This window comes from Neofelis nebulosa, chromosome 11 (genome assembly GCF_028018385.1).
Source record: "Neofelis nebulosa isolate mNeoNeb1 chromosome 11, mNeoNeb1.pri, whole genome shotgun sequence".
Taxonomy (NCBI): Eukaryota; Metazoa; Chordata; class Mammalia; order Carnivora; family Felidae; genus Neofelis; species Neofelis nebulosa.
The window spans coordinates 75,893,253-75,912,299 of record NC_080792.1 but is presented as its reverse complement, the minus strand read 5'-3'; the positions used below and the strand labels follow the sequence as shown (position 1 = coordinate 75,912,299).

The window sequence follows — 19,047 nt, the reverse complement described above, 5'->3', positions numbered from 1 at the left end:
AAGGTGGCTCACTGTGTCTGCTGCCTCTCCCCAGCCCAGAAGCCTCTCCATAGATGTCCAGAGGCATCTCAACCTCAACAGACACCCCAGAGGGGGCCTCTGCCTGGAAAAGCATTTCTGAGAGGAGGGACCATGGGGCAGTACAGGCCACATCCACCCAAAACACTATCAACCAGGACCTCCTGCAGGGTTTGGATCCTTCTCACCTGGGTGTGCTTGGGGTGCTGGTCTCCTCCTTTGTATTTCTGCATCCAGATCTACCCTTTCCTCTTGACTATTTCGTAAACTCCAACAGAGCCGGTGGAGCTGGGGAGAGAGCAGGGGGCATGTCACCATCTAGGGCCCTGTCACACAGACTGTACCCGGTCACAGCCAGAAGCTGGGCACCAGGGTCTCCATGGGCTGAGATGAGACCTGGTTGTTCAACTCCAACAAGAGACAGAAGGAACATGGGGTAGGGAAAGCATGGCACTTGGGGACCTTGGATTTCAATTCTGGCTCTGATACTGTGTGCTTGCATGGCTTTGGCACAGGGGACACAAACTGTCTGGGGCTCAGTGTCCTTCAACTATATAGTAGGGGTAGGAGAAAAAGTGCTCAGAGCTCCTTCCAGTTCTAAGAGTCCAGGAACCTGTGCCCTTCAGGATGAGAGCAGCCGCCTGTTACCTTGGTCTGCTTCTTCCGGTGGAGGAGGAGGCCCTCTGACTGGATGAGTGGACAGGGCAGACCCGGGAGCTGCTTTCCTTCAAAGAGCCCCTCCTGCCTGTGAGAGTTGAGCACTAACCCAGCCCAGAAGAGGCTTTACCTGGTTTACCTGGCCCCCCACTGAGCTTAGTTAGACTCAATAAGGCATTTGCAGATGCAGAAGGAAGTGTCCCTTCCCTTCTGCTCTGTGACTTTGCTCTTGTCCTGAAAACACACATGGAAACTTTGGGAAGTAACAAAATCCAGCCAATTGTTGTTGTTGCTGTTTTTAAGGGCCAACTAAACGAACATTTCCACCAAGCCTATCCTGGAATAGATTTTGATCTATTGTACCAGACTCATTATATTTGAATCCCAGCATCCCCACCCCAACATATGGCAGGAATATGAACAGGCTGGGTTGGCCCCTCTCTGGCCAGCCCACTCCAAGACCTGCCTGAGCCCCACCTCTCAGACTAAAATGTTGGAACTAAAATTCTGTTGTATTAATAACAGAGACTGGGTTTAGCCTCTAATTGCTTCCTGATGATGCCATATGTGTATATTTGCCTTCCCAACGACACTATCAGCCCCTTTGGAAGAGGTTGCTGGGTGCACTAGAAGAGCCTGGGTTCATGTGCTGTCCCTGTTGTCCCACCTCCTCTGGTAGGCGGTGAGAAGAGGGCCTGGCCCACTGACACTGATCCATAAGTTCCAGTTCTCCTGTTCACTTCTCCCTCCCTTGTTGGCAGCTGCTTTGTGTTCTCCAGAGCACCTGGCACACTGGGAGGCAGGTGGTAAACAATCAACAAATACTTGGCTGCTTGAGAAGTGGGCACAACCAAACAGTTGAGAGGAAGAGAACAGCAAAGAACACAATCTAGACAATTAAGACCCTGAGCAACAGGAAATCAAGTTCCCCACCCACCGCCGGATTCTCAAGGCGCTGGGAGCTGGGCAGTCTCCCAGCTGTCACTGATGCAGCGGGTGTGCACATCCCACACCCCTGGTTGTCCTCCCCATATGCTCTAGCCCTCTTCCAACTGGGCTCTGTGCACAAGAGAGGAGTGAATCAATTGGAAACCACTGACCAGGAAGCATGGCCAGAGGGAAAACCCAAGATTGAGGGGGAGACCCTGAGGCAGTCTTCTGAGTTCAAGGCTTTTACCCAGAACCCAGGAAAAGCTGCAAAACAGGCATGTAGATCTCATAGACTCATCTTCCTTCTGATCTCCTCCCTAAACTTCAGACACAGTAGGGCTTTCTGGCTTGGCCAAGTCCCTGTCCTGCGAAGCCTACTGGCCATGCTGATGGAGGTGATGTAGGGGAGCCAGGTTGGGGCCCAACCCTACCACTTACCTATTTGTGGTACCTTGGGCTTAATTTCTTGACTTAATTTCTTGACTTAATTTCTCTGGGCCCAGACTTCCTATATTCCAATTGGGGTGACTGATATCTACTTCCTGGGAGATGGGAACAGCAGCTCAGGAGAAGGCTGAGAGGCACCCAGTCCTGAGATGAGCCACCAGAGGCCTCCAGTATTCCAGTCCCCTCCCCCTTCCTGATGGCTTAATTCCCTGAGGATGGGTGGAAGCTGGGACTGCTCTGATTACATTAATTCACACTGAGGTTAGTGAACTTAACACTTCTAAGGAAAATTTGCATCTTAAAAGCCAAACTTCTCATTCTAAGTGAATATCTAATTGGTGAATTGTTGGAAAGTCTTTTAGGTTAGTTTTTATAGCAGGGCCCTTTCTCTGTTCTTTGCCTATTACTGACCCATCCCCCAAGCCCAGTCCCTAGCCCTCCCTCTTTTCAAAAAGAATGCAGGAATTCAGTCACTCTCTCCCAAACCAGCAGAGCCTAGTTACTGCTCACGGGGACTCTGGGACTGAGGGTTGGTCCCAGAAAACCTCACGACAGCACTTACATGTTTATCGGGAACTGGGTCCGTGAATAAGGAGATCCCCAGGATGGTGAAAAGGCTGACTATGAAGAGGATTACAGCAAAGTAGAGGTAGTGCATGCCACAGATGATCAGGGGGCACTTGCTGTTTGCCCCACAGCTCCAGGGTCCGTAGGCAAACTCAGACAACATTCGAGAGAAGCCAATCAGAAGTCCTCCGGTCAGCCCCCAGAAGGCACCCTGCCAAAGGAGGAGCCCCAAGAGAGTCATCTGGAGGGGATGGGTGGTGAGACAGACCATCAGCCTCACCTCCCCACCAGTTGAGTTCTGAAATTAAAATCATCATCGTAACAAAGGCTTTAAATATCTTGTGGAAGGAAGCAGAATGTAAGCACCAGTGAGGAGGCCATGCCTTCTTGGGCTGAACCAAGACCTGAGACCCCTGCACTTTCTCTTAGGTCAATCAGAGAACTTGAGAAACACTGGAAACGCTTTTAAGTAAGATCATAAAAAGGCATCTCAAACATCATGTGTCCGAAAGGCTGTGGTGACACCTCCATCTCCCTGGTTGCTCAGGTTGAAACCCCAGGAGTCATCCCTGGTCCCCTTATTTCCATCCTGCCCTACCACCAACCTATCAGCAAATGCTGTTGGCTCTGCCTCCAAAGTATATCTGGAATCCCATCACCCTATGGCTACCGCCCTAATCCTGAAACTGCCATCTTCTCTCACATAGGTGGCTTCCCTTCCTGGCCCCTGCCTGCCCACTGTCCTCACAGAAAAGTGAGCTCTTCAAAGCATGCATTAGAGAATGCCTTGTCTCTGCTTAAACTCTCCAGTGGCTTCTCATGGCCTGCCATCAGAATAAATCTCCACCCTACCCATCAGTTGACTTCACCTGGCTCTGCCACTCTCCCCTTGGTCATTCCACTTTAGCCACTGCATGCAAACTTCCTCCTGCATGTTTAACCTGCCTGTTTTGCTCTTGGCTCAGGCCTTTGCACTTGCCCTTCCCTCTGCTTGGGTCTCTCCCTAGATCTTGGTATTTCTGGCTCATCCTTCAAGGTTCAGATTCAAGGTCACTTTCTTAGAAGTCTTCTCCTACCACTTTGGCTAAGGTCCTTGTATCCCCCCTACCTCTAGTGCCTGCCTTGCCACCCTCTACTATCATTTTTTTATCTTTTAAACAATACTGCATCACTATCAGAAATCTTTATCTGCTTATTGGGTATAATCTGTCTCCTCCAGCCAGACTGTCCACACTTTAAGAGTAAGGACTTCATCTTGGCTCTAGAGCTGTATCTGGAGCTTGACTTAGATGGAGATGGATGTCAGAGGAGACAGAAGATATGGTACATGGGCAAACATCTTGGAAAAAGGCCTAAAACCAAAAGCCAGGTGGACGATCCACAGGAACAATTTATTGAAGGAGATGTGCAGAACGGGAAGATCTAGAAACAGATGGACAGCAGAAGCCAGATGAGCATGCCATCTGAAGCAGAGTGGAGGAGAAGGCCTAGAGAAACTCTCTAGGTCAAAGGGGTACCTGCAATTGCTTGTAACCTTGGACAAGGGGTGTCAGGGGAACCCCTGAGCAGATTCCCAATTTTCTTTGGCAGTAGGCTCCAATACCTCAATGCTGGTGTCATCATTGGGAGGCAGATTCTCATGACAGCCTGACCCTCTTGCCCATGCCCTTGCCAGCAGAGCAGAGGGCAGCAGCTCTGGCATCTGCAGAGTCCAGCCACCCTGCCCCTCACATTCTTGGTGCTAAGTTGAGTCTTGGTGAGCTGAGCAGAGCAAGGAGCTCTGGCAGGTTGGTCTAGAGGATTGGACACCTGAGATGGGCCTATAGGAAGCACCAGCCATGTGGAAGAGTAAGAAGATATTCCTGGCAAAGCAAACAGTGTATGCAAGTGAAGGGAGAACAGAGAAGGCATAGGACAGTTAGGTAATCAGCACTGCAAATCAATTGGAGTAGCTGGGGCCCAGGGGCTGTGCATGGAGAGGGCAAGGGCCAAGAGGTAGGCAAAAGCCAGATCACATGACACCTTAGACACTGTGCTCAGGAAATTGTGCAAGGCCCAGCTACTCGGTGCTGCTAGGGGAAACAAGTTATGACTCAAATAACAAACAAAATATTCTAGCAAACCATGCTTTCAAAGTCTTATTGATAAAATGATTGAATCATTAGTAGGAATCTTTAGTTTAAAGTGTGAATGGAAGATATGGTCTTCACTATAGGAAGGGTGAAAGGAGCTCATGACTGTACATCCCCCTGTGACCCTGAAATCACTGAGTATGACGCATCCATGTACAGAGGCAACAGAATTATATTTTCCTACAACCAGATATGTGTGAAGAAGGAGCATGCACACTGCATCATCTATGTCATGGTTAAAAGTGGATTACATTGTAAAGGGAAGAAAAACAAATTAGAGCTCACCTTTTCCCTGAATGCATGAGGGAGCTCAGACTAAGTCTACCCAGGAGGAAATAATCTCTTGGAAAGCAATGATGCAATGGTGTGAACTCTTGAAGCACAAGAAACCCTTCTAGGGCAGCTGTTGCAAAGACAACTATGATGTGAAGGCAAGTCCTCACACTCTGTCTTGCAGTGGCCATGCCAACACCTACCTACCTTTTCAGTGACTCTCTTGCAAAATACAGCAAGCAGGAAGATGGCAGCAATGGGCGGGGTCAAGTAGCTCATAACTGCATGTGTGTATTCAAATAGTCGTTCACTGTATTCTGTTTCCATAATAGGGACCCAGAGGATAGTGACAGCAAGTAATATTATAACAAAAAACCTGTAAATTATACCAATAGTCAATGGCAATTTGATGAGCTTTATTCCCCCCGCCAGTAAAATATCTATAAACCATGAACTATTAGCTCAATTATTCCTTAGATTAAATTCAGATGCCCATTCATAAATGTGGAACAGAGGAGACAGCTACATACCTAAATACTGATAGAACCATAAAGCTGCAGATAAAAATCATTTAACTTCTGAACAAATAAAACTGTCCATTTGCCTGTTACTAGACCATGGATAGATTTTCACCACATTTGGAGGGTGTGTTTGGTCAGTCATGCTTACATTATAGTACATGGAAAATATCAAATTCTTGAGGATAGCATGCTATAAGACATTTCAGACAGATTAGTACAGCACATAATTTTGAAGATTTTGAGAAGTTCAGAAACTTATTTAAATTTTGCTAAAAATTTTATGAAACTGAGTGGAGGCTCCAAATGTTCATTATTTTTTCTTAAAAATTTTTAAATGTTTATTTTTGAGAGAGACAGAGAGACAGAGTGTGAGCAGGGGAGGAAAAGAGAGAGAGGGAGACATGAATCTGAAGCAGGCTCCAGGCTCCGAGCTGTGAGCACAGAGCCTGACGTGGGGCTAGAACTCATGAACCGCGAGTTCCTGACCTGAGCCAAAGTTGGATGCTTAACTGACTAAGCCACACAGGTACCCCCATTATTTTTTCTAAGTAAAAGATTGTAAAATATGTATTGATATATAAAATTACACTAGATTACATGTCATCCCAATGATGAATAAATCTTAGTTCTGTATCAACAAGGGCTTAAAAATTATAATTTAGAGTGAATGACTATAAGATATGAAGGACTAATTCCTTGATAATCAAAGAAGACACAAGGATGTGAATTCCCACCCAAGTAATGATGTGATAGTTTGCATGAGACTAATCCTCCCACAGTAACAATGATAAGTTGGGGGCCAAATATTAAACTGCAACACTCAGGGAGCCAAAAAGCAGGCGGAAATGGGAAAGGATTTAATCCTTGAAAGAATACAACCATAGTGGATGCTATCTACACTACCCAGCTTTTCTTCTGAAGGCTCTTCCTAGTTTTCATGGTGTGGGTGGCTAGAAATTAGCAGAGAGCCTCACTATTACTAGGTTGGGGTATAAGAAGATAGAGGATGGGGGGGCGCCTGGGTGGCTCAGTCGGTTGGGCGTCTGACTTCGGCTCAGGTCATGATCTCACGGTCCGTGAGTTCGAGCCCCGCGTTGGGCTCTGTGCTGACAGCTCAGAGCCTGGAGCCTGCTTCAGATTCTGTGTCTCCCTCTCTCTGACCCTCCCCTGTTCATGCTCTGTCTCTCTCTGTCTCAAAAATAAACATTAAAAAAAAATTAAAAAAAAAGAAAAAAAAAGAAGATAGAGGATGGGGATTCAGAGTGGTTGAAAATGCTATGGGGGAATTTTAGAAAGGAGGGAGCTACTGAACAAGGGGGTCCAATCTGTGCATACACTTCCCTTATATCCTTGGCTGATCCCCAAACTATACATGTGTGGGAGAATCTCCAAATAGTCTATCAACAAGTGGCTGCTGGAAGGTTGAAAGAGTTGAGCAGACTTCAGTGGCTGCCTACACTGGGAGAGACAGAAATTGGGAGTTGGAATCTCATAGAGTTAGAGGGCCTGTCTAACCACCTTAGGCTTTTCACTGAAACTCCTGAAGGGCCATGCCTTAGAAGTAGAGACTAAATCCCAAGACTAAGAATTTGCCATAAGACTGAGTGAAACTGAAACAGACCCACCCTAATAAAGTATAAAAACAGACCTCTGCAAGTTTAAGGTGATCAGCTAGTAATTTACCCACATGCTTGAACCAATACACTTTAGAAGACCATGATCAGAGTCTCTACAATAATGTATTTATTCACAACATTCAGTATACAATAAAATTTACTAGGCATGGGAAGAAATAAGAAAATGTGATCTTTAGTCAAGAAAAAAGGCAACTGATAGACCCCAAGATGGCTCAGATATTAAAATCAGCAAAGACTTCAAAGCAGCTATTTTTATAGCTACATTAAAAGACTTAAAAGAAATGACGGTTATGAGAGAATAGATGGGAAGTCATAATAGAAAACTGGAAACTATAAAAAGTTTAAAAAGGAACCAAAATAAAAATTTTAGAACTGAAATTCCAGTTCAATATATGACATGAAAAATTCACTGGTTGGCCTTAACAAATTGTAAATGGTATAAGAAAGGGCCAATAAACCCAGAGGCAGACTGATAGAAATCTAAACTGAAGAACATAGGGAAACTTTAAAAAAATTTAAACACACCTCAGTGATCTGCGAGACAATATCAAGAGGGCTAATATGTGCGTAAACAAAGTCATAAAGAGGAGAGATGAAACAGAAAAATCGACAAAGAAACAATGATCAAAAATTTCTCCACTTTGGTGAAAACCATTTATGTACATATTCATATGCTCAGCAAAACCAAATCATGATAAATATAAACACATGCACACATACCCTTAAGCATATCATAACAAAACTGCTCAAAACCAAAAATGAGAAAATCTTGAAAGCCACAGGGGGAATAAAAAACATTATAAATAGAAAGCAGCACTATGAGTTTTGGTGACTTCTTATCAGAAATAAGAGGTCAGAAGAGAATGAAAGAGCATCTTTAAAGTGGTGAGCAAAGTACTGCCAATTCAGAATTATATACCCAGCAAAAATATCTTTCAAAAACAGACAAAACGAAAACATTTTCCAATAACCAAAAGCTGAGAGAATCTGTCACCAACAGACCTGCATTATGAGACGTGCTGAAGAAAATTCTTCAGGGTGAAGGGAAATTACAGAGATGGAAACTTAAACCGAAGGTTGTAATGATGAGCACCAAAAAGGTAAAATATATGGGTAAATATAAAATGCTATATATTTATTTTTTCTTATTTTAATTTAGTTTATTTATTTTTTTAATGTTTATTTTTGAGAGAAAGAGACAGAGTGTGAGTGGAAGAGGGGCAGAGAGAGGGAGACACAGAATTCAAAATAGGCTCCAGGCTTCAAGCTATCAGCACAAAGCCCGACATGGGGCTTGAGCCCACAGATTGTGAGATCATGACCTGAGCTGAAGTCAGCCGTTTAACTAACTGAGCCACCCAGGTGCCCCTATTTTAATTTAGTTTAAAGGCAACTGACTGCTTACAGCAAAAAATTATATTGCTATCACTATACTATATAGCAATTATATACACACATATATATATGGGGTTTATAATGCACAGAGAGATAAAATATATGACAAGCATAATGTAAAAGATGGAAGGAGAAAATGGCATATACTGTTGTAGGGTACTTACATTTGACATAAAATGATAGAGTATTAACTCTAAGTAGACTAAGATAGATTAATAATGCCTATTGTAATGCCTAGAACAACCAAAAGAAATTAAAAACTATTTCTAATCATATTAATGATGATGTTAAATGCAGATGGACTTAACTCTCAAATTAAAAGGCAGAGACTGTGGGTGCCTGGGTGGCTCAGTTGATTGAGCGTCTTGACTTTGGCTCAGGTCATGATCTTGCAGTTTGTGAGTTCAAGTCCCACACTGGGCTCTGGTGCTGACAGCTCAGAGCCTGGAGCTTGCTTTGGATTCTGTGTCTCCCTCTCTCTCCACCCCACCTCTGCTTGTGCTCTGTCTCTCTCTGTCTTTCAAAACTGAATAAACATAAAAAAAATTTTTTTAAGGCAGAGATTGTCAGATTAGATATAAAAATCAAGGTTCAACTATATCTGCTTTACAAGGCACTCACTTTAAATATATTTAAATGTTAAAAGTAAAATAGATTACAAACACTAAGCATAAGAAAGCCAGTGTGGGCTATATTAATAACAAAGTAAGCCTCAAGACAAGGAGTATTATTAGAGACAAAAAGCTACATTTCATAACGGTGAAAGCATTAATTCCTCAGGAAACCATAACAAACATAAATATGTAAGCACCTAATACTAATACTTCAATATGTATAAAGCAAAAATACTCAGAGAATTGCAGTGAGGGAGAAATGACAACTACACAATCACAACTGAAGATTTTAATACCCTTCTCTCATTATAGAATATACTGAATGTATATACGTATAGATATAACATACACACATCATATACATAAAATTATATATACAATATATAACAGAACTAGACAAAAATTAAGAATACAGAAATGTCAACACATTTCAAAAGATTAAAATGTCATATAGAGTACATTCTTGGATCACAGCAGAATAACTTAGATATCAGTAACAATAAAATAGGAAAGTGCCCACTACTTGGACATCCAACAGCACACTTCTAAATAACCCATTAACAAAGGAAAAAATCGCAAGGAAATTAGAAAATATTTTGGACAGAATGAAAATGAAAACACAACCTATCAAAACTTGTGGGATGCAGCTAAGGCAGGCCTTAGAGGGAAATTTATAGCTTTAAATGGTAATAATAAAAAATAAGAAAGGTTTTAAGGCAATGATCTGAATTTTTACTTTAAGAAGCTATAAAAAAGAAGAGCAGTGTAAATTCAGAGTAAATTTAAAAAAAAAACAAAGAAAGAAAAGAAAAACAGAAATTGATGGGGGAAAAAACCCCACAAAAACCAAAAGAATCAACAATTCCAAAAGTTGGTTCTTTGGAAAGATTATTAAAATTGAAAATCCCATAGGCAAATTTTATCAAAAGAAAGATAACCCCCCACCACAAATTACCAATATCAAGAATGAGAGTTGGATTATTGCTAAAGATCCTACAGATTTTATTTATTTTTTTTTTAATTTTTTTTTCAACGTTTTTTATTTATTTTTGGGACAGAGAGAGACAGAGCATGAACGGGGGAGGGGCAGAGAGAGAGGGAGACACAGAATTGGAAACAGGCTCCAGGCTCCGAGCCATCAGCCCAGAGCCTGACGCGGGGCTCGAACTCACGGACCGCGAGATCGTGACCTGGCTGAAGTCGGACGCTTAACCGACTGCGCCACCCAGGCGCCCCAGATCCTACAGATTTTAAACGGATAATGAAATTATGGGAGGTGCTCAGAGCCATCCCAGTGAAGATGCTTCTGAACATCCTGCTTACCAGTATATCAGGGAATGCAAAAACCATGCTAGGCAAATAACCTGCACCAAGATCAGGACTGAAATACACTACTTGGGTGATTTAGCTTGACAAGACTGATTACCAGATGTCATGAATGCAGTCTGGCAAGATGGCTTCTCCTAAAAGCATGTCAAAAAATGCAGAGATGATGGCACAAATCCTTAAAGGTATGGAGATTACAGAATATGAGTTAAAAGTTATAAATCAGATGTTGGGAGTTTGCATTCTTTTTTGTTTCAATGTTTTATTTATTTTTGAGAGAGAGAGAGAGAGCAGGGCAGGGGCAGAGAGAGAGAGGGAGATGTAGAATCCAAAGCAGGCTTCAGGCTCCAAGCTGAGCTGTCAGCACAGAGCCTGACATGGGGCTCAAACTCACAAACTGTAAGACAATGACCTGAGCCAAAGTCAGACACTTTAACTGACTGAGCCACCCGGCACCCCTGGAGTTTGCATTCTGAGATGTGACCACAATTCTAGATGATGCAAAAATTTGTTTAAGCTATGTTAATAAAGGTACAGTTGATGCAAATGTGAGTAGCAATCGAGTGTCATGCTGACCATTTTTTTTTCTTATAAGCATTATTTTTTTACCGTTCAGTCAGATATACATCTGAAATAGATTTTGTGTATGGTGTGAAGTAAGAGTCAGCATTCTTTTTTCCATGAATAGCCAAATCACCCAGGACCATTTATTGAAAATCCTTCTCCCCATCAATTTCTCTACTGCATTATACTGGAATCTTTGCCATAAATCAGGAGACTGTGTATCTGTGGGCCTTCTGTATTCTGTCTGTACTATATTCCATTGATTTAGACAAATCAAATTTGATACAAATATTTGTACCCAAATCACATTGTCTAATCAGTATCACTTCATAATAGATACTGGTATCTGTTAACTTAAATTCTCCAGCTTTGTTCATTTTCAGGAATTGCTTTGGCCTTTCTTTTCTTCTTCTTCTCCTTTTTTTTGGTTTTGGCTTTCTTTGCTCTTTGCATGTCTGTCTTAATTTTAGAACTGGTTTGCCAATTTTTACATGCACAAATAAATCTACTGCAATTTTGACAAGGATTACTTTGAATATGTAGAATAATATGAAAGGAATATAGTGTCAATATTGAATCTTCTAATTCCTGGATATGGTATATTCCTTTATATACTTCAGTCTCATTAATTTCTCTCAACAATGCTTTGTAATTTTCAGCAATTTTCTCACTTTTGTGAGATTTATTCCTAAGTGTTTGATATGGTTTAATGACACTACAAATGATAATGTGTAAAATATGATTAATTCTTATATCTTGATCTTGTACCAGTCTTGTTAAATTCACTTTTAAATTTTAGCAGTTTGTCTATAAAGTCTTTTATGATAATTTTATTTCTATCCCCATGCCATTTATTTCCTTTTCTTACCTTTTTGTGCAGGATAGTACAACTCCAGCAAAACTTTGAATAAAAGTGGTTGTGGTGGACATTTGTGTCTAGTTCCCAATCACAGGGGAAAATATTTTCAGATGTAAACATAAAGTATGATATATACTATAGGTTTTTTAATATATATGTATATTAAAATATATATATTTAAAAGCCAGAGTAAAGAAGTGCCTTTAAATTCCTAATTTTCTAAGATGAAACAATAAATAAATAGGCATTAAACATTCTAAATTATTTTCATCTGTTGTGATGATTGTATTATTTTCTCCTGTTTTCAGTTAATGTGGTCAAGTACGTTGATTGATTTTTGAATTAAAAAAACTATTCTTGCATTCCTGGAATAAACCCCAGATGGTCATGGTCTATTTTTCTTTTTCTATGTTACTGGACCTGCAAATATTCTGCTTAAAATTTCTGCATCTATGTTCATATTGGCATGGTATGTATTTTACCATGTTTTCTTTAAGCTTGCCTCAATCATATTTTAAAGATATCTCTTTTCAATGAGTTCTCAGGATACAAAATGAACATACAGTAGTGTACAAAATCAGTAATGTTTCTATACACTAACAATGAGTTACCTGAAAAAGAAATAAAGAAGACAATCCCATTTATAATAGCATCAAAAACAATAAAATACTTAGGAATAAATTTGAACAAGGAGGTGAAAGATTTCTACACTGAAAACTCTAAGATGTTGATAAAAGAAATTGAAGAAGACATAAATAAACAGAAAGATATCTTGTGTTCATGGACTAGATGAATTAATATTGTTAAAATGTCCATACTACTTAAAGCCATCTGTGGATTCAGTGCACTCCTTATCAAGATTCTAACGGCATTTTTTTTTTTAACAGAACTAGAAAAAGTAATCCTAAAATTTGTTTGGAATGACAAAAGACCCTGAATAGCCAAAGGAATCCCGAGAAAGAAGAACAAAGCTAGAGGAATCACACTTCTTGATTTCAAACTATATTACAAAGCTATAGTAATCCAAATAGTATGGTACTGGAATACAAAGAGATGCATAAACCAATAGAGCAGAATTGAGAGTCCAGAAATAAACCCATACATATACAGCCAACTAATATTGGACAAGGGAGCCAAGAACACTCAATGAAGGTGGTCTCTTCAATAAATTTGTCCTGGGAAAATAGGATATTCACATGCAAAAAAATAAAACTAGATCCCTATCTTATACCACTCACAAAAATTAACTCAAAATGGATTAAAGATGGGGCACCTGGGTGGCTCAGTCAGTTAAGCATCTGACTTCGCCTCAGGTCATGATCTCACCATTTGTGAGTTTGAGCCCCGTGTCAGGCTCTGTACTGACAGCTCAGAGGCTGGAGCCTGCTTCAGATTCTGTGTCTCCCTCTCTCTCTGCCCTTGCCCCACTCGTACTCTCTCTCTCTCTCAAAAATAAACAAACATTAAAAAATTAAAAATGGATTAAAGACTTAAATATGAGACCTGAAACTATAACTCTCAGGAGAAAAGATAGGAAATAAGCTCCTTGATATGGGTTTTAGCAATGGTTTTTTGGATATGACTCCAAAATCTCAAGGAACAAAAGCAAAAATAAACAAATAGAACTAGGTCACGCTAAAAAGCTTCTGCATAACACAAGAAACAACAAAATGAAAAGGCAACCACAGAATGGGATAAAATATTTGCAAACAACACATCTGATAAGGGGTTAATATCCAAAATATATAAGGAACTTATACAACTCAATAGCAAAACAAAATATAACATATTCCAAGTAATCCAATTAAAATCTGAGCAGGGGCGCCTAGGTGGCTCAGTTGGTTGAGTGTCCAGCTCGATTTTGGCTCAGGTCATGATCCTAGGGTCATGGGATTGAGCCCTGTGTCAGGCTCCATATTGAGTGTGGAGCCTGCTGAAGATTCTCTCTCTCCCTCTCTCTCTCCCCCTCTGCCCCTCTCCCCTGCTTACACTCTCTCTCTCTCAAATAAAAAAAAACCTGGGCAAAAGACCTGAATAGACATTTTTTCCAAAGAAGGTATTCGAATGGCCCATAGGTACATGAAAATGTGCTCAACATCACTAATCGTCAGGGACATGCATATCAAAACCACAGTGAACTATCATCTCATACCTGCTGGATAGCTATTCTCAAAAATGCAAGAGATAACAAATACTAAGTATTGATGAGGATGCAGAGGAACAGGATCCCTTGTATACTGTATGCTGGAATGCAAACTGATGAAGCCACTATGCAAAACAACATGGAGGTTCCTCAAAAATTAAAAATTGAATTACCATATAATATAGCAATACTACTTGTGGGTATATATTTGAAGGAAACCAAATCACTGTTATGAAAAGATATCTGTACCCTCATGTTCATTGCAGCTTTATTTACAGTAGCTAAGCCATGGAAACAATCTAAAGGTCCACTGACAGATGTTTGGATAAAGAAAATATATGGATACACAATGGAATATTATTCAGTCAAAAAAAGGAAAGAAATCCTGCCATTTGTGACAACATGGATGGACCTTAAGGGCATCATGCTAGGTGAAATAAATCAGACAGAGGAAGACAAATACCGTATGATCTCACTTACAGGTGGAATCTAAAAACACCAAACTCCTAGAAACAGACAGCAGATTGGAGGCTGCCAGAGGTGAAGAGGGTATGGAAGAAATGGATAATGGAGGTTAAAGGCACGAGCTTCCAGTTATAAGAAAAATAACTTCTGGGATGCAATGTCCAGCATGGGGATTATAGCTAACAACACTGTATTGTATATTCAAAAGTTGCTGGGATGGCAGATTTTTAAAATTCTCATCACAAAAAAATATGTACCTATGCGTGATGATGGGTATTAACTGAATTAATTGTGGAACTTCTTGAACCTCTGGGTAATGATCCACCAGTTTTGGAAAATCTTGGCCATTATCTTTTCAAAATTGCTTCTACCCAAACTATTCCTCTCTTTCTGTGATTCCAAGTGACATATATATTATTCTTATGATTGCATTCCATGTATATCTTCATTTTGTGCGTGTGTTTCATTTTTGATATTGTCAATTGATCCATTGCCAATCCATTAATTATCTGCTATATCCAATCGTTAACCCATCCAAGTTCTTAATTTCAGATATTTATTTTTCTTTTTTTAAGTTTATTTATTTATTTTGAGTGAGAGAGAGGGAGAGAAAGAGAGAGAGAAAACATGAGTTGAGGCACAGAGAGAGACAGAGAGAATCCCTATGGAGTAAAGACAGCAACTATGTTTTACACACATACATCCCCCACCCCATGCCTGGCATGATGGTTAACAGCATGGTCCTGAGATGGACATGTTCTCCTACTTACTGCGTGATGTCAGGTAGACCAATTTCCTTCTCTGAGCCACTCTCCCCCCATTGATTGGTAAGATGAGAATAAGTAAAACTTACCTTTAAAGGTTGTCATGAGGACTAAATGAGACAATGAGGTAATTCTGTAAATTTCCTCACAAGGACTTTTTGGGGGGGGGTACATTAAACTATGCTAGCATTTTTTAATCATCGTGATTATTATTTTTTCCCAAATGGAAACAAGTTTCTTTGTGATTTTAAAAACAATACATCATCATTGCAAAACTGCAGCAAAAAAGTACAACCATACTGTATTTAAACAAAATAATTCTTATATACAGTATGATAGCCTAATTTTTCACATAATCACTTCTGGTGGGCATTGTTTTCATTGACAGCAGAAACTAGCATGGTTAGAGGAGTCCTTCACCTTCCTGTTACCATGAGCTCCTTTTCAGTGGCCATAGGCCGAATCTGGGTATAGATGTCCATTGTGAACAGGGTGCTGGCACAGTTGAAAATAGAAGTCAGGGAGGACATGAGAGAGGCCCATAGTGCGGACAGCATCAAGCCTCGTATGCCTAGAAGAGAAGGGACATTTCCTGGACCTCCAGCTCTCTGGCCATGCCAGGAGATGCCTTAGGCCTCCCAAGGCACTTTTCTATATACTACATTTTCTCCTACAAAAAACATTCAAATTTTATTTGGAGTGGCATTCCATCTAAAATAGATTAAAGCATTACATTTGTCCTTGCTTTGTGATGAAACTTACTGGTTTCCTGCACTGTCTTTATATAATAATGAGAGTTAATATCTCTTGGGTGGTTATTTTGTGCCAGAATATTTCCTTGGGCATTAGCCTGTACCATCTTCCCTACAGCCCTGTGAGATGGACTCCACTGCTGCCTCACTTTTACAGATGAGAAGCCAGTGGCTCAGAGAAGGTTCAGACTGGAGGCAAGGGATGTGACTCCTTGTGTCCCAGTGTCCTCATCTCTAAAGTGGGCATAAAAGTACCTATCACACAGGGCTGTTGTTAAGATTAAGTTAAGCAGATGGGTTAACAGAGAGAAAGCACTCATAAAATGTGAGCTATTAACATAACAATCTAATATTTTCACATGAAAGGCTATCCTACTGCAGGGACTTGACTCTGCAGAATGATTTCTACGTGTTGATGGGAGAGCCTGAGGCTTAACTGGAGCCTGAGCTGGAGGCCCACTGCAGCAAGGTTCCCAGTGTATTCTGTAGGCTACTGGGCCAGGCAAAGACTGGTGTCCTTGCATCTACCTCCCTTCAGGTGCCCTGCAGTTGACCCTCACTTGAAGCCCTGGGTGCTTTAGGATGGGCTCAGCTGCGTAACCTGGACAACTTCCTTCCTGAACTGTGCAATGGTCAGTATTTCTCTCACTCAGATTCCATCTCTATTGGATTTTATGGAAATAGCTCAACTTTGATCTCTAGAGCTCTTACTGATCTTTAGAGCTAATATGGGATTTAAAAAATGTTTGGCCATCTCCATGGGATTTGAGGAAGTAGTTGAGATGAACACACAGACTCACTGTTAATTTGCAGTGAAAGCCATCTCACTGTTGGTGAACTGTCCATCTCCCTGACCACCCAGTGGACATAAGCTCTTTGAGATCAGGGCTAGGTATTGCTCATCTCTGCCTTCTCATTGCTTAGGACGATGCCTGGCACAGAGTGGAGCCCTCCAGCGGAATGAGTGAGTAAAAGCTTGAGTTAAGCAGGGGAAGTGAATAATGCAAATCGTGGGCATGAGCTAGCTGTGCCTCTGAGAGTATATACCTTGTGTGAGCGTGTGAGAGATGATGGAGAAGGAGGCCCGGCTCCTTCCCTCAGGGCAAGCAAAGCTCCATCTACATCACTAATGTCCCCCCTACTTCACAGCCAACATTTCCACCCAGAAAGATGGGCTGCCTGGTAGATCAGCCACCCCCAGCTTTCACACTGCTAACTATCCACTTAAAGCCTGAGGGCACAGGTTCCAATGGGGACACAGATGATGTGGTTTCCATGGCAGGGCCCATCTCTTACCTTCGGGAAGCAGCTCTACCACCAGCACCGGGTAGGCAATGGAGCTGCAACCAGTTCTGGTGCCACAGAACCTCTCACATACTGAAGGTACAACACATGCCACTTTATCTGCAAGGGGAGGTAACAGTCAGGTCACACCAACATGTTGGCCTTAGAGCTCTAGAATCTGAGTTGAAGGAAAGGGAAGCAAATTAGGAATCCTATGTGGATGTCAGATTGGTCTACTGGTGACAGCTCCAATTCATGATCCTTCTCAGGAGGATCACTCCTTAGGAGCTTGGGGTAGAGGCAAGGGCTAGGAATTAGGCTCCTAGGAGCCAGATCAATCAGGGCTTCTACCAATTCACTGCTTGACCCCACGCATGTCATATGGCCTCGACATGCCTTTCAGTGACCACTGCTAGGTGACAGATTATTCATCCACATACTAATGTGTGAACAACTCATAACCTTATTTGCTTAGCCCTCACAGGAGTGTTATTTCAGAGTATTTGGGAAGGAATTTTGGACCAAGGGAAGGAAAGGGAGTGAATGTGATATGTTGTTTAAGAGCTTAAATTAGGAATATAAAGTTATAATCTGATATAAAGTTACCCAAAACAACAAATCAACTTTTATGACAAAGAAGCAGGATATTGCCCCAGTTTATGGGGCAAGCTATTTACTGGGGACAGCTATCGAGCCTAAGCACTGGTTACCAAACATCTTGAGGAAGACTAATACTAAAGCTTGATTAGAAACTCAAGGGGGCAGCTGCATCCATTTACATCTTCCCACTCTCCCTGCCTCCTGCTTCGGGTAACAGAACCTCTGTGACACTTGGGGTGGTATAGGAAGGGCCCAGGAGCCAGGCCTGGCCATTCTGGAAGTTCCTTCCCCTTGGCTACAAGACTGGTCCCTATCACTAAGTGAGTTCACTAAGACTCCTCTAGGATTTTTGCTGGAACTATAGGGAAAAGAAACACTTGGTGGGTATTGTTGAGCTGGTGGGATAGAGGTCTGCTGCAGTTGGTGACCACTTTGCCAACAGAAGGCCTGAGGATGACACTAGCTCTGAAGAAAGAGGAGCTAAAAAGGTGCATGTCATGTTCAACCAAGGGCCCCAAATAATACAGTGTCCTAAACAGAAAAACAGATTTCAAGAACCACACCTTGGCAGTTGGCAGTGTCTGGCTCCCAGCTCTGGCCAGGGGAGAGACCCAGAATCTAGGGCCAAGAGCACTTGGGTTATTGGAAAAGCATATTCTTCCAGGAACATGGACAGGTGCCAAGCTTCCATGATAAGTGGCTTTCTGGCTTTATACACCTGGCATGTGCAAATGGATATGTGAATCTGGCCATTTCTGAGGACTAGGAACAGGTGGTTCCTGGCTCTTCTCACCCCAAGGGCTCTCCACCAGTGCATCCCATCAACTCTGTTCACCCCTTGGTCAGAAGGCTGGAGAGAGTTGGGGTTCTCGAAACCCACTCCAGCTAGAGGGAGAGGCCATTCCCCACTCTTTTCCCCTCTCCCTAAGTAGTTTCTTCTCTAGAGTCCAAGATATATGTGACTCTTCCCAGTCTTCTTCTTTAGTGAGCAGGGTGGTCTCTGCTGTGGAGTGGGTTAGGGAGGCAGGTCCACAAAGCCCAGGACATTCTGGAGTCCTAGAGAGCACAGCAGCATATTTCTTAACCAATGAGGAGGCAT

The 19,047-nt window shown here is 41.7% G+C and overlaps 2 protein-coding genes across 5 annotated transcripts in view; one reads left to right on the top strand and one right to left on the bottom strand.

Moving 5' to 3' along the window:
* Nucleotides 1-13,756, top strand: part of RSPH14 (radial spoke head 14 homolog) — a 99,461-nt gene extending 85,705 nt beyond the window's left edge. Inside the window, exon 7 of the mRNA XM_058690944.1 lies at nucleotides 12,828-13,756. Within this exon, the coding sequence (XP_058546927.1) occupies nucleotides 12,828-12,877 (50 nt within the window). The 3' untranslated portion in view covers nucleotides 12,878-13,756. The remainder of the gene's footprint in view (nucleotides 1-12,827) is intronic.
* The window catches only part of LOC131489122 (sodium/glucose cotransporter 1-like), a 57,351-nt gene that overhangs the window by 2,900 nt on the left and 35,404 nt on the right, over nucleotides 1-19,047 (bottom strand). For 3 of the 4 annotated variants that reach the window (XM_058690937.1, XM_058690939.1, XM_058690938.1), the window contains 5 exons: nucleotides 17,361-17,468; nucleotides 15,733-15,883; nucleotides 5,232-5,400; nucleotides 2,615-2,830; nucleotides 207-306 (listed from right to left, as the gene is read on the bottom strand). In XM_058690937.1, coding sequence (XP_058546920.1) covers nucleotides 207-306; nucleotides 2,615-2,830; nucleotides 5,232-5,400; nucleotides 15,733-15,883; nucleotides 17,361-17,468 — 744 coding nt within the window. The remainder of the gene's footprint in view (nucleotides 1-206; nucleotides 307-2,614; nucleotides 2,831-5,231; nucleotides 5,401-15,732; nucleotides 15,884-17,360; nucleotides 17,469-19,047) is intronic. The other variant, XM_058690940.1, reaches the window with a different exon arrangement.